The 13,282-nt window shown below is 41.8% G+C and overlaps 2 protein-coding genes across 2 annotated transcripts; both read left to right on the top strand.

The window, feature by feature from the left end:
• Window positions 1-501: 501 nt before the first annotated feature.
• On the top strand, window positions 502-2,568 carry LOC129815973 (caveolin-2-like). The gene is made up of 3 exons (XM_055870180.1): window positions 502-838; window positions 1,264-1,451; window positions 1,675-2,568. Exons 1-3 carry the CDS (start codon window positions 608-610, stop codon window positions 1,823-1,825), a joined length of 570 nt encoding a protein of 189 aa, XP_055726155.1. The 5' UTR covers window positions 502-607; the 3' UTR covers window positions 1,826-2,568.
• A 1,697-nt stretch (window positions 2,569-4,265) lies between these two features.
• On the top strand, window positions 4,266-7,093 carry LOC129815280 (caveolin-3-like). The gene is made up of 2 exons (XM_055868949.1): window positions 4,266-5,152; window positions 6,028-7,093. The coding sequence occupies exons 1-2, from the start codon at window positions 5,030-5,032 to the stop codon at window positions 6,367-6,369; spliced, it is 465 nt and encodes a 154-aa protein (XP_055724924.1). The 5' UTR covers window positions 4,266-5,029; the 3' UTR covers window positions 6,370-7,093.
• Window positions 7,094-13,282: the final 6,189 nt, after the last annotated feature.

The following is a 13,282-nucleotide window of genomic DNA, read 5'->3' as shown; positions in this document are numbered from 1 at the left end:
CTATCTATTTTAGGTGTCCGTATTGAAGTGTGTTTGTGAGGTCATGTTGCCATATCACTATGACATTCATATCACAGTTTAGGCCCACTGTAGGAAACGTTTCACATTCTCCTTTTCATATCAAGTGGAGAGTTTAAAAAAAGTATCCTGTAGAGTTCCCAATCTGAGTTGTCTCTATTGGATCAGATGGGCAGGGTAGATAACTGTATGATCATAGGAGCAGTCTGTATATAGTCTTCTCTCTAGGTATGTATATCCTGCAGCAGGGAGGGTCTCTCCCCTCTCCCCTTACCTTCTCCCCTCTCCTCTCTCCCTGGGTTTGGGGAAGTGATCCACACACCAAAGTTCCTTTGAAAATTCCAACTAGGCCAGTCTCACTTTCCCAATATAACCCATTGCTGCTAGCCACACCCATGTGAACAGCTTGATGGCCACCCTCTGTCTGAAAGTGTCACAGTTTTACAGTGTGGTGTGAGTGTGTAGGTATGTGTGTAGGCAGAGTGAGTCTTTCTGGTCCTGTTACTCTCTACACTCCCATATTTGAATCATTTTTGTATTTAATTGAAATCCATTCTAAAAACATTATTTGTTCCCTTGAAAAGGCACCATGATGAGGAAGACAGATCCAGTGGAGACAAAGATTGACCTGGGAGACACTGATGATGAAGACCTTGATGCAGACCTGTATGAGGACCATGAGGAGCCTCAGCTGCTATGGAAGGCTGAACTGGGGGACAGGATGGATGAGGTGGAAGCTGTGTCCCCGTTAGTGGATCTTAGTGACACCAAGCCTCTCCTGAATGAGAGAGACCCTCGAGGAGTCAACGAGTTTTTGAAGGTATTTCACACAACCTCACATCAATGCATCAACCCATAAAAACAGGAGCTATCTGCTAACCAGACGACATTTTTTGAGTTTATACATTTTTGTCAATTTGAATGACTTCATGAATTAGTTCTTTGTGCTTTCAGGATTGTACCCTGAAATGGGTAACACTGTCACAAGCTTGATATTAGGTGCTGTTTTTTCAAGCAGATTATCTGTCTTAACACAATTAGTCAAACATAATTACTAAAACGATCAAACAAATCTGAAGAGTGTTATATTTCTATAGACATGTGGCATGTCCCAGTTGTTTTTGGTATACTTGCACTGCCCTCTTGTGGTCATGTTATTGACTGCAGTTTATCTATATTTTCCTTTGAGTGTCAAAAACAAACTGTCTGTAAACAATCACCCCAAGATTATGTCTCTGCCTCTAGGTGAGCTTTGAGGATGTGATAGCAGAGCCGGCATCAGTACGTAGCGGAGACAAAGTGTGGATCTGGAGCAACGCCCTGTTCGAGGTCACCAGGGTCTGGATCTACCGCATAGTGACCGTCCTGCTGGCCGTCCCTGTGTCCATCATCACTGGACTGATCTTCGCCATCCTCAGCTTCCTACACATATGGTACGTCTATAATATCAGTTCACTGTTCACTGAATACAATACGTGCCAGCTGAGCATACACTGTTGAATCAACGTCGTTTACACGTCATTTCAACGAAATGACGTTGAACCAACATGAAATAGACGTTGAAATGACATCTGTGCCCAGTGGGTGAACCATAAGATACCATCTTGAAACTCTTTTCTTCTCTTACTCCCTGTATTGTCTATCTAATCCTGAAAGGTTCTTTAGCCCATTCGTGCATCATATCCTTATAATCACATACTGGCTGCAGAGCCTATGGAGCATCGTACTGGACATTGGTGTCCGCCCACTCCTCACTAGTGCAGCAAGGTGCTATGATGGAATCAGACTTCGCCTGACTCAGGAATGACAGAATATTGGACCTTCACACAAAATCAGGATTTGGAAAATGGGATTGTTCCCAATGTTACCCTACTATGGAATGTCCTCTTGGGAGACTATCAGGCCTGGGCAAAGTATTTGTAGGATGCTCTAGGATCAGATCAGGGGCACAACTACAGGCTTTTTGGTGGATCATGGGATCTTACAACTGAACTGAGATCAGTGTGATTGATCAAGACTGGATACTTTTTTTAAACAATCTCCAACAAGGTGATTGGTTACTTATCTAAGATGTCGTCAGAAGTGAAGGTGAAAAGGGGAATGTGTAAAAGATTCACACTCATTTAGGGTAATGATGTATCTGGTATGCACTTGAACTGTGCTTTGAGTTGTCCTTTTCTCATGTGATAGTCTCAGATGATTCCCATGTTTGATGAGCACATTCAGTATTATTCAGACAGCACTGGTGTATAGTGTTATTTCAATAAAACCTGACCACACAGTTCAAAATGTGCCTCCACAATTTTTTGTGGTATAGTAGAACATTAAAGTTTACTATACCTGTACTTTTATCATATATATTCTGATGAAAATTGGATTGTACGATATCTAAAATAAAGTGTTAAAGATTTTGATCAATATGCAGCAATATCAGACTTGTTTTCATATACAAAACCATTCAATTGAAATATCCCCTATTCTTCTAAGAGACACAACTTTTCTCAATATCAATGTTGTACTCAGTACAGTAATACGTTTCAAATAGATGGGTTCTTGTTATTGTATTGTGACCTGATTATGTCATCGCCAATTCTTATGCTAACATCTAGTACCTCATTTCATCTTCACTTCACAGCTCAGGGTCTGGACGCTGCTCTCTTCCTCCCTGGAAAGGCCCCTGCCTTCCCAGAATAGGAAATGGGGCACTTCAATTAATTAAACAAGCACAGGCAAACTCCCTGTATTTGAAGTGAATCGTGTTTCACACACACAACTGGTCTGAATGTGATTTGCTTGACAGTACTCAGTGGTACCACTCAAGACCTCTTCTATGAGGCGAGGAGTTTGTCCTGTACTGAATGTTATCATGAGAAAAGCTGATTTTACATAATCAGGTCACCATGGGTGAGAAGGAATATATCAAACGTTTAGATTTTAATGTACGACTTTAAAAAAACAAAATATCCTCTTACCCAACCCCATGGACATGATAAAGAACCAGAGGAAACTATGGTTGAATTTTTTTGTTGTTTTAAACCATTTCATAAGTAAAGTCATTCTACCATTTGATAACTGTATATTGCACAATACTTACAATGAATTTGGAGATAAAAAGTGTTAAATTAAAGAAAACTAATATTGGCCTAAAATGGCTGAATGTGATTATTGTTCCTAAATCAAGGTGGCCAAAATCTAAATTGTGCCTGGGCTGGAATAATACATTATGGCATTTCTCTTGCATTTCAAAGATGATGGTACATTTTTTTTTTTTTTATGCATGTTTTTTTCTTTGTATTATCTTCTACCAGATCTAATTGGTTATATTCTCCTCCATTAATTTCACATTTCCACAAACTTCAAAGTGTTTCCTTTCAAATGGTATCAAGAATATGCATATCATTGCTTCAGGTCTTGAGCTACAGGCAGTTAGATTTAGGTATGTCATTTTAGGCGAAAATTGGGAAAAAGGCTTGGATCCTTAAGAGGTTTTTAAGCCAATAGTTGGGAGGTGGGGAATTTAATATCATGATGATTACTTACTATATACCGTATATGCATTGCAGTATTTTGTGGTTGCTATGGACACACAGGTTTCCATTGTACTTTCCATTTGTGGTTGCTATGGAAATACAGGTTTGTGACAAGAAAAAAAAGGTAGCCATGTATGATATATTCCAATGTCATCAGCATGCTACATCTCCTGCCAAGTTGCGTTATTTTAGGTGAGTCTCAGGTTTTATGGGGTTAACGCTAGAAGAGAAATCATTTTGATGCTGTTTATCACCACCGTCCACTCTCAACTTAACGTGTGGTAGTAAATGTATCACAAACTCAAAATGCTTAGGTCTACATGTCAGTCTCAGATCTTTGCACAGTTCTCTGTCCCATCAGCAGATCCACCTGCTCAATCATATATGACAAGTCTCTCCATGGAGGGACTAACCAGAACATATCTTTGTAGTTTATCATACATAAGGCATTATATATAGCTGCATCATGGCAAGTGTCATCCAATTCTCTGTACGGACCTCACTTGTCTATATCTGAACATTGCTATATGGTTGGTGGCACCTTAATTGGGGAGAACAGGCTAGTGGAAATGGCTGGACCAGAACAAGTGGAATGGAATCAAATTCATCAAATATGTTTGATGCCTTTTAATTTGCTCTGAATCCGGCTATTATTATACCCTTAGCAGACTTCTGTGATCTTCACACTATATTGGGCTACAGTAATTACTGTGGTGACCCATCAGGGATGTGTGTAATGCAACATAGGTCTGCTTTTTCCTTTAAGAAATGCTTAGGGTCCCAGTGTGAGGTATGGCATGAGTGTTGATAGAGAATGGGCCTTACTGGTGTGTGTGGGTGGTTTGGTTTTACTATCATTGTGGGGAACAGAAGTCCTCACAAGAATAGTAAAATAAGGAAAATTAGGACAAGTGGGAACATTTTGCCAGTCCCCACAAGGAAAAATTATCTTTAAGGCTTAGGGGTTAGGTTGAGGGTTAAGGTTACAATTAGTGTTAGGTTAGGGGTTAAGGTTTAGGGTTTGAGGTTAGAGAAAATAGGATTTTGAATGGGAATCAATTGTTTGGTCCCCACAAGGATAGTAAAATAACGTGTGTGTGTGTGTGTGTTCATTCATTGGTGTGTTTACAAGATGTTTATAAGCGATAATTAACACGAATGTGTTGTAGTCAACAAAGCATGTGTGTAACTGTAGGCTATGTGTTTGTGTGTTTGTGCTATGCTATGGCTACAGTGGTTACAGTTTGACAGGACAACTAGGGGCAGCTGCCTGCTGGGTGCTGCTGGCATTCCAGGAGTGACATCACAGTGAGGGGAAATCCAGAAGCCTGGGTACAGCCACTCCCTGTCCCACTCCCCACACTGCTTCTTTGACCACTACAGCTGGTGGATAAGGATAACTACCAGCCTTACTGAGACCGCTCTTCTCGGACCCCTCTACTCTGCCTCGTACCTCTCTGCCCCTCTCCTTTGATTAGCATATGACCACAACCATGGCTGACATCAACAATGGTTATGAACAGAGGTTTCAGGCAAACGGACATCATAAAGAGATTGACCTGATCAACAGAGACCCCAAGCAAGTCAACGAGGATGTAGTGAAGGTAGGCTATATTACATTTAAGTGTGCGTGTGTGTGTGTGTGTGTGTGTGTGTGTGTGTGTGTGTGTGTGTGTGTGTGCGTGCGTGCGTGCGTGCGTGCGTGCGTGCGCTCGCACATGCACCAGAAGTGCTATCCTTTGGGTTACTAATGTGACCATCAAATGTTCCCTGAAACAGCCTGTATCCCTGTAGCTCTTTACTAACCCAGCTACAGATAGTGGTTCTATTTCTGGGAAGGCAAACGCAAGGGTATGAATGGCAGTGGAACGGAATGTTTATCTGCCAAAACTGCCATCATGGAATTTGTTCTAATACATGTTTTTACATAATGTCTTTGATGGTTTTCTATGGTATTCTTTGATTTGCTAATGAATAATTAGGCTTTTACGGTTTTAATGGTTTTTATGGTTTTTATGGCTTTTATGTTTTCTATGGATTTTATTGCCCTCTGTATATATACAGTAACTGTATTTATATTTATTGGTAGTGGTGTCAGATGGACTGCTGCTTACAAATTATGTTCCTTTAATTAGATCTGTGACTTCAAAACAGGCGGGTTGTTAGAAAGAGAACGTTTATCTGTTCATGTTGTAGGAATGTATCCAATTGCCTTATACAGTATTTGCTTGGGACAGTGAGAGGTTTCAGGCAATATAATATAGCAGTTTTTAACTGAGCTAAAAGAAAGTCCAGCTGCTGATGGTTGTAGCATAATGTACTACAATACCCATAATGCGTTGCATAAGATATTAGGTTATAACTTAGTAGAGATATTCCTGAAGCTAACATAATGGTGTCCTGTCTCATTGCAGTTGGTGTCAGAAGCTGGACCCTTTTATCAATTACAGTACAATGGCCTCTCTGTCTCCCCCTGCAGGTGGACTTTGAGGATGTGATCGCTGAGCCTGATGGGACTCATAGCCTGGACGGGGTGTGGAAGGCCAGTTACACCACCTTCACTGTGTCCAAGTACTGGTGCTACCGCATCCTATCAGCCATTTTGGGGATCCCAGTGGCTCTGCTGTGGGGCTTCCTATTCGCTTGCCTCTCCTTCTGCCACATCTGGGCCGTTGTGCCATGCATTAAAAGCTGTCTGATCGAGTCCCAGTGTCTGAGCCGTATCTACTCCCTGGCCATCCACACCTTCTGTGACCCCCTGTTCGAAGCCCTGGCGAAAATATTCTCAAGTGTTCGGGTGGTGCTACGGAAGGAGGTGTAGGGTTCAGAAGCATGGGAATGGAACAGGGAGGAAGTGGCTGCTCTCCACCCATTTTTTAGCAGATGCTCTCAGCTACATTAATTTACAGTTAGTGCATTCATCTTAAGATAGCTAGCTGAGACAACCACATATCACAGTCGTAGTACATTTTTCCTCAATAAAGAAGTTATCAGCAAATTCAGTGCTCGTAGGAAAATACAACTGTATGGTTTTTTTTTGGGGGGGGGGGGGCTGAGATGTCTTATTTAATATGGTCTTTGTAGAGGAAGGGTTTCAGACATTTTTTCGGAAGATGGGCAGGGACTTTGCTATCCTAGCATCAGGGGAAAGCTGGTTCCACCATTGGCTGAGCGGGAGCAGACCTCCTGTGGGGTGAGACGAACAGGAGGCCAGAGGTGCCAGAATGGAGTGCTCTGCAGTATGCCACGTAGGCTACTTCCCTGGCCTCCTGTCTGACTGCTGATGCTGGGTCTTGGTCTGATCCATCTTTCAAACGGAGTTTGTGATAGATAGAGATCATTGCGTTCAATCAGAAGACAAGAAGAAGAGTGCTCACATCTGGGTGCCATAGATGGGGGGTAATCCATGGTCTATACAACATGGTACACTACAAACAACACTCATCCATGCTTGATTGATTTGATACTTAAGTATATTCCATGCTCTATTCCATGGTCATTTTTCACATGTTGATGCTACAATAAATGACTTGTTTATTGTTCCAGGTATATGTGATGTCTGTCTTTAGCGCTCGTTGTGACATAGAATCTTCCTACAGTAATGTATGTAACTGATATGGAAATATTCAGTGAAAGAATTCCCGGTATGCTCAGGCAAGGGTGAGGCCAGATGGATCTACACAAACATGTCTCAGTGCCAGTAGTGAAGGTTATATGTAATGTACAGTATCTACAGTTGAAGTCGGAAGTTTACCTACACTTAGGTTGGAGTCATTAAAACTCGTTTTTCATCCACTCCACAAATGTATTGTTAACAAACTATAGCTTTGGCAAGTCGGTTAGGACATCTACTTTGTGCATGACACACTCATTTTTCCAACAATTGTTTACAGACAGATTATTTCACTTATAATTCACTGTATCACAATTCCAGTGGGTCAGAAGTTTACATACACTAAGTTGACTGTGCCTTTAAACAGCTTGGAAAATTCCAGAATATGATGTAATGGCTTTAGAAGCTTCTGTTAGGCTAATTGACATTGAGTCAATTGGAGGTGTACCTGTGGATGTATTTCAAGGCCTACCTTCAAACTCAGTGTCTCTTTGCTTGACATCATGGGAAAATCAAAAGAAATCAGCCAAGACCTCAGAAAGTACATTGTAGACCCTCCACAAGTCTGGTTTATCCTTGGGAGCAATTTCCAAACGCCTGAAGCTACCACGTTCACCTGTACAAACAATAGTATGCAAGTATAAACACCATGGGACCATGCAGCCGTCATACCGCTCAGGAAGAAGATGTGTTCTGTTTCCTAGAGATGAACGTACTTTTGTGTGAAAAGTGCAAATCAATCTCAGAACAACAGCAAAGGACCTTGTGAAGATGCTGGAGGAAACAGGTACAAAAGGATCTATATCCACATTAAAACGAGTCCTATATCGACATAACCTGAAAGGCCGCTCAGCAAGGAAGAAGCCACTGCTCCAAAACCGACATAAAAAAGCCAGACTACGTTTTGCAACTGCACATGGGGACAAAGATCGTACTTTTTGTCCTCTGATCTGATTAAACAAAAATAGAACTGTTTGGCCATAATGACCAGCGTAATGTTTGGAGGAAAAAGGGGGAGGCTTGCAAGCCGAAGAACACCATCCCAACCGTGAAGGACGGGGGTGGCAGCATTATGTTGTGGGTGTGATTTGCTGCGGGAGGGACTGGTGCACTTCACAAAATAGATGGCATCATGAGGTAGGAAAATTATATGGATATATTGAAGCAACATCTCAAGACATCAGTCAGGTTCATCCAAATGGACAATGACCCCAAGCACACTTCCAAAGTTGTGGCAAAATGGCTTAAGGACAACAAATTCAAGGTATTGGAGTGGCCATCACAAAGCCCTAAACTCAATGTGTGGGCAGAACTGAAGAAGCATGTGCGAGCAAGGAGGCCTACAAACCTGATTCAGTTACACCAGCTCTGTCAGGAGGAATGGGCCAAATTTCACCCAACTTATTGTGGGAAGCTTGTGGAAAGCTACCCGAAACGTTTGACCCAAGTTAAACAATTTAACAGCAATGCTACCAAATACTAATTGAGTGTATGTAAACTTCTGACCCACTGGGAATGTGATTAAAGAAATAATAGCTGAAACAAATAAATCTCTATGATTATTCTGACATTTCACATTCTTAAATTGAAGTGGTGATCCTAACTGGCCAAAGACAGAGAATTTTTACTTGGATTAAATGTCAGGAATTGTGAAAAACTGAGTTTAAATGTATTTGGCTAAGGTGTACTGTATGTAAACCTCCGACTTCAACTGCATGTGTGTGTGATATGGAATTGCAATATATAGGAATTTACAGCATGTTTATCCAAGTCAAAGAAGAATCTGATGATCTAGAGATTACTTGTATAAAGATGCCAAGTTTGGTTTTATTCAACCCAACTAACGTATCAACAAAAGAGGAGGAATATTCTGTTATCTGATCTAAAGATACACCATTAAATCCTCTACGTTAAACATAAAAAAAGTGTCATCTCTCCAAGGTACACTCCAGACATGGGTCTGTAAACAAAGGTTATAACCGACACCAGGGTCGTGTTCATTAGGCATCAAATGGAAGAAAATGGATTGAAAAAGGGAGTGACTACCTAACCTTGTCCAATAGGAAACCTTAATTTTAGATTTACATTGCAAAATGCTTTAAAGCATGTTCCGTTACGTGCCCTGGCGAACACGTACCAGCTACAGAGAAAGCCCACTGAAAGATATTTATAATTAACCCAAGATAGTTTGTCTGTGTCGTTTGTAGTAGGATAAAATAATGCATAGTGGGCAGAACAAGCAAGGGGGTGGGGGCAAAGCCAAGCACGAGTTAGCGAGATCCTATTGCTGCGTTGTACCATATATTTGCATATTTCCGTTAGGGAACGCCTCATCGTGAAGTGCGTGTGTGCACAAACTCAATTCGACCTTGCACTCCTAAACAATGCCATTTTTTACAACTTTGGCAAAGTGTCAAGTCTATAAAACTTGCGCTGTGTTCGTAACAGATTCTAGTTTTGGGAACATAAAAAGTTTCACCTAGTTCCATATTCTCCCACTACCTGCGAATATCATATTTGGTGATGAGAAAACATTCTAAACTGACGCTTCAATGGATGCTTATAGCCTCTGTGACGTGTCTGGGTTATACCTTCTGACTGTAACCACACTTTTTTGAAAGACCTACAAACCTTTCTGGCCACTAGGAGGAACTACAGGGCAAGTTTTCCATCCTCTGCTTGTTGTTCTCAGCTCCCTCACAGGGAGTGACTTGATCTGAATCATAGACATTGAGAGGACTTGAGTAATCCAAGACCTTCACAGATGTGACACCTTTCATAATTATACTGACATCAATCTGACTGCTTAAATAATTTAGTATGGATGGACCAAGCTCCTCTATCTATGCATAACTGAACATTTTGCAGACACAAATGTTTTATTTTTTATCATACATTAGTGATACATTTAATATACTTACATTCAAAGAAATTGTTGATACAAAGGGATAATCTTTACTGAATATATTGTGAACACAGTAAGGTATAAATCGGAAAGGTGAATGTGAATGAGAGGATACATATGTACACAAATGAACATCTGCGTTGATCTAATCCCCCACACAACGAGAAAGAAGAAAGACACAGTCAATAGTGTTGGAGCACATTTCAAATTTAGTCCACAAGTTCTTATTTTACAAAGCTACAGTATGTCTGTAGCTTTGGGGATATCAAAGATACTTAATTGTTATTTGTCTATCAAAGACACTTTATGGCACTTTATTCCTTATATAGCGCACTACTTTTGACCGGAACCCTATAGGCCCTGGTCAAAAGTAGTGCACTGTAGGGAATAGGGTGCCATTTGGGACACACAGCCTTAGACAAATAACAATAAAGTCAATAAACAATAAAGTCTTTAACATCCCCTCCAAGGTTTGAAGATATAGGCAATATAATCTAACATCTCTCTGTGTAGAGATCAATAACAATGCAATATCCCTGACTGAGCAGTAAGGTCACCAAGATAATAGGTTTGTGAAACTTCATTCTATTTCTATTTCCCATGTTGTTATTGTGGTGACTGAAAGGTCAGCTTGTTGTGAACAAGCTCTGCAAAAAAACTCTGCTCTCTACCTAGACCTGAGAAATATTCAGAGTCACAGAGCTGTGTGTACAAACAAATTGTATATCAAGTGTTAGAAAACATAATAAGAATCCAATACAACATTTTTGCTGGGGAAGAGGCAGGAGGGGAAAAGGTTGCGCCTGTATGTCTTTTCCTGAAAAAGACATACAGGTAAAGAATAAATCATTTGAGTTATGGTACACACTGACTGACAACCTGATCCACATCTGTATATTCTGTAAAACTGAAATAAATCCGGAAATGTATGTCTATGCCTCAAAGGTATACCATAACTTGACAGAACCTAAGGACAAAATAAATCTATTCCACATACAATTTACATTTGAGAGGGATTTCGGGTAAAGTGCTGGAGAGTGTGACTACAGTAGGAGCTTAATTAAGTGTGTGTGAGGGAGGGGGTGATAATCTATTCTAGAGGGACACGATGGATATAGTGAAATCACTAGTGGGTGGTCGTGAAAGCGTGTGCCATGGAGATAGAGACACAAGTTCACCCCCAAAATGACCATGTTAAGATAACCCACTTCCAGGGCTTGAGTATTTTGTGTGGAGTGGAGAGTTACGTAATGGATTCCTCCTTTGGGTGTTACATGGTGACCTATGTGAGGGGTAGAGGGTACATCCTGGACAACCTTCTGTGGGGCCTTGCATGATGTAAGTGTCTCTTAAGACATCTGGCCACCCCAGTCCTGTCCCTTAAATGTTGAGGGTCTCCTTTAAGGTCTCTTTCAGGTTATCTGGCCACCCCAGTCCTGTCCCTTAAATGTTGAGGGTCTCCTTTAAGGTCTCTTTCAGGTTATCTGGCCACCCCAGTCCTGTCCCTTAAATGTTGAGGGTCTCCTTTAAGGTCTCTTTCAGGTTATCTGGCCACCCCAGTCCTGTCCCTTAAATGTTGAGGGTCTCCTTTAAGGTCTCTTTCAGGTTCTGGCCACCCCAGTCCTGTCCCTTAAATGTTTAGGGTCTCCTTTAAGGTCTCTTTCAGGTTATCTGGCCACCCCAGTCCCTTAAATGTTTAGGGTCTCTTTTAATGTTACTTTCAGGGTATCTGGCCACCCCAGTCCCTTAAATGTTGAGGGTCTCTTTGAAGGTTTCTTACAGGGTTATCTGGCCACCCACTCCTGTTCTTTACACAATGAAGGTTTGTGTCAGGAGTAGAGAGTACCTGGCCAACCCCACTGCAGATCTTTGCACGCAGAAGGTCTCTTTTGGGCTTACAGGGTACCTGTCCCACCCAACTCTGCAGCCTTGGATGAAGGTCTTTCAGGATTAGAGAGTACCTGTCCCACCTCCAACCTTACATGAAGAAGGTCTATTAGGTTTATAGAATACCCAACTCAACCTCTCTCCATGGTCATCATGTGCTGGAGGTCTGTGTGATGCTCCTCTGGCTGGTACCTGGCCCAGGCCCACCACTTCCCTGGATGATGGTGAAGGTATGTTTGGTGAAGGTCTGTGTAGTGAAGGTCTGTGTGGTGAAGGTCTAAAGCCCTATTCAGACAGGATTCGTTTCACTGGGGGAGGTAGAGTAATGTAATTAAATGCACAAGTACAAAACTACATACATTTAGTCCCGTCTGAATCTGCCATGCCAGTCATTTTTACTTGGTGGGGAGGTTATTATTCCAACCCCAAAAATCTACTTATCCCGTGTGAATCGACATTCCTGTGTTTGAGGGATATTACAGAGTTTAATAAGTGCTGCACGCAGTTTAGGAAGAACATGGGAACAAATTGATGCTTTAAACAAAGTGCTATGCACGTAGCCTACAGATGAATGACCTGTTTTGTCATATATCAACTTTCCCTGTGCCCAGATGATATTGTGCCAACAATAATAAATTGTCAAAGATGTTAGTTAATTATACACTGCTCAAAAAAATAAAGGGAACACTTAAACAACACAATGTAACTCCAAGTCAATCACACTGTCCACTTAGGAAGCAACACTGATTGACAATAAATTTCACATGCTGTTGTGCAAATAGAATAGACAAAAGGTGGAAATTATAGGCAATTAGTAAGACACCCCCAAAAAAGGAATGGTTCTGCAGGTGTTCCTATGCTTCCTGGCTGATGTTTTGGTCACTTTTGAATGCTGGCGGTGCTTTCACTCTAGTGGTAGCATGAGACGGAGTCTACAACCCACACAAGTGGCTCAGGTAGTGCAGCTCATCCAGGATGGCACATCAATGCGAGCTGTGGCAAAAAGGTTTGCTGTGTCTGTCAGCGTAGTGTCCAGAGCATGGAGGCGCTACCAGGAGACAGGCCAGTACATCAGGAGACGTGGAGGAGGCCGTAGGAGGGCAACAACCCAGCAGCAGGACCGCTACCTCCGCCTTTGTGCAAGGAGGTGCACTGCCAGAGCCCTGCAAAATGACCTCCAGCAGGCCACAAATGTGCATGTGTCTGCTCAAAAGGTTAGAAACAGACTCCATGAGGGTGGTATGAGGGCCCGACGTCCACAGGTGGGGGTTGTGCTTACAGCCCAACACCGTGCAGGACGTTTGGCATTTGCCAGAGAACACCAAGATT

The sequence above is a fragment of the Salvelinus fontinalis genome, chromosome 18, assembly GCF_029448725.1.
Source record: "Salvelinus fontinalis isolate EN_2023a chromosome 18, ASM2944872v1, whole genome shotgun sequence".
Taxonomy (NCBI): domain Eukaryota; kingdom Metazoa; phylum Chordata; class Actinopteri; order Salmoniformes; family Salmonidae; genus Salvelinus; species Salvelinus fontinalis.
The sequence above is the reverse complement of the archived record's forward strand: the minus strand, read 5'-3'. Positions and strand labels throughout refer to the sequence as shown.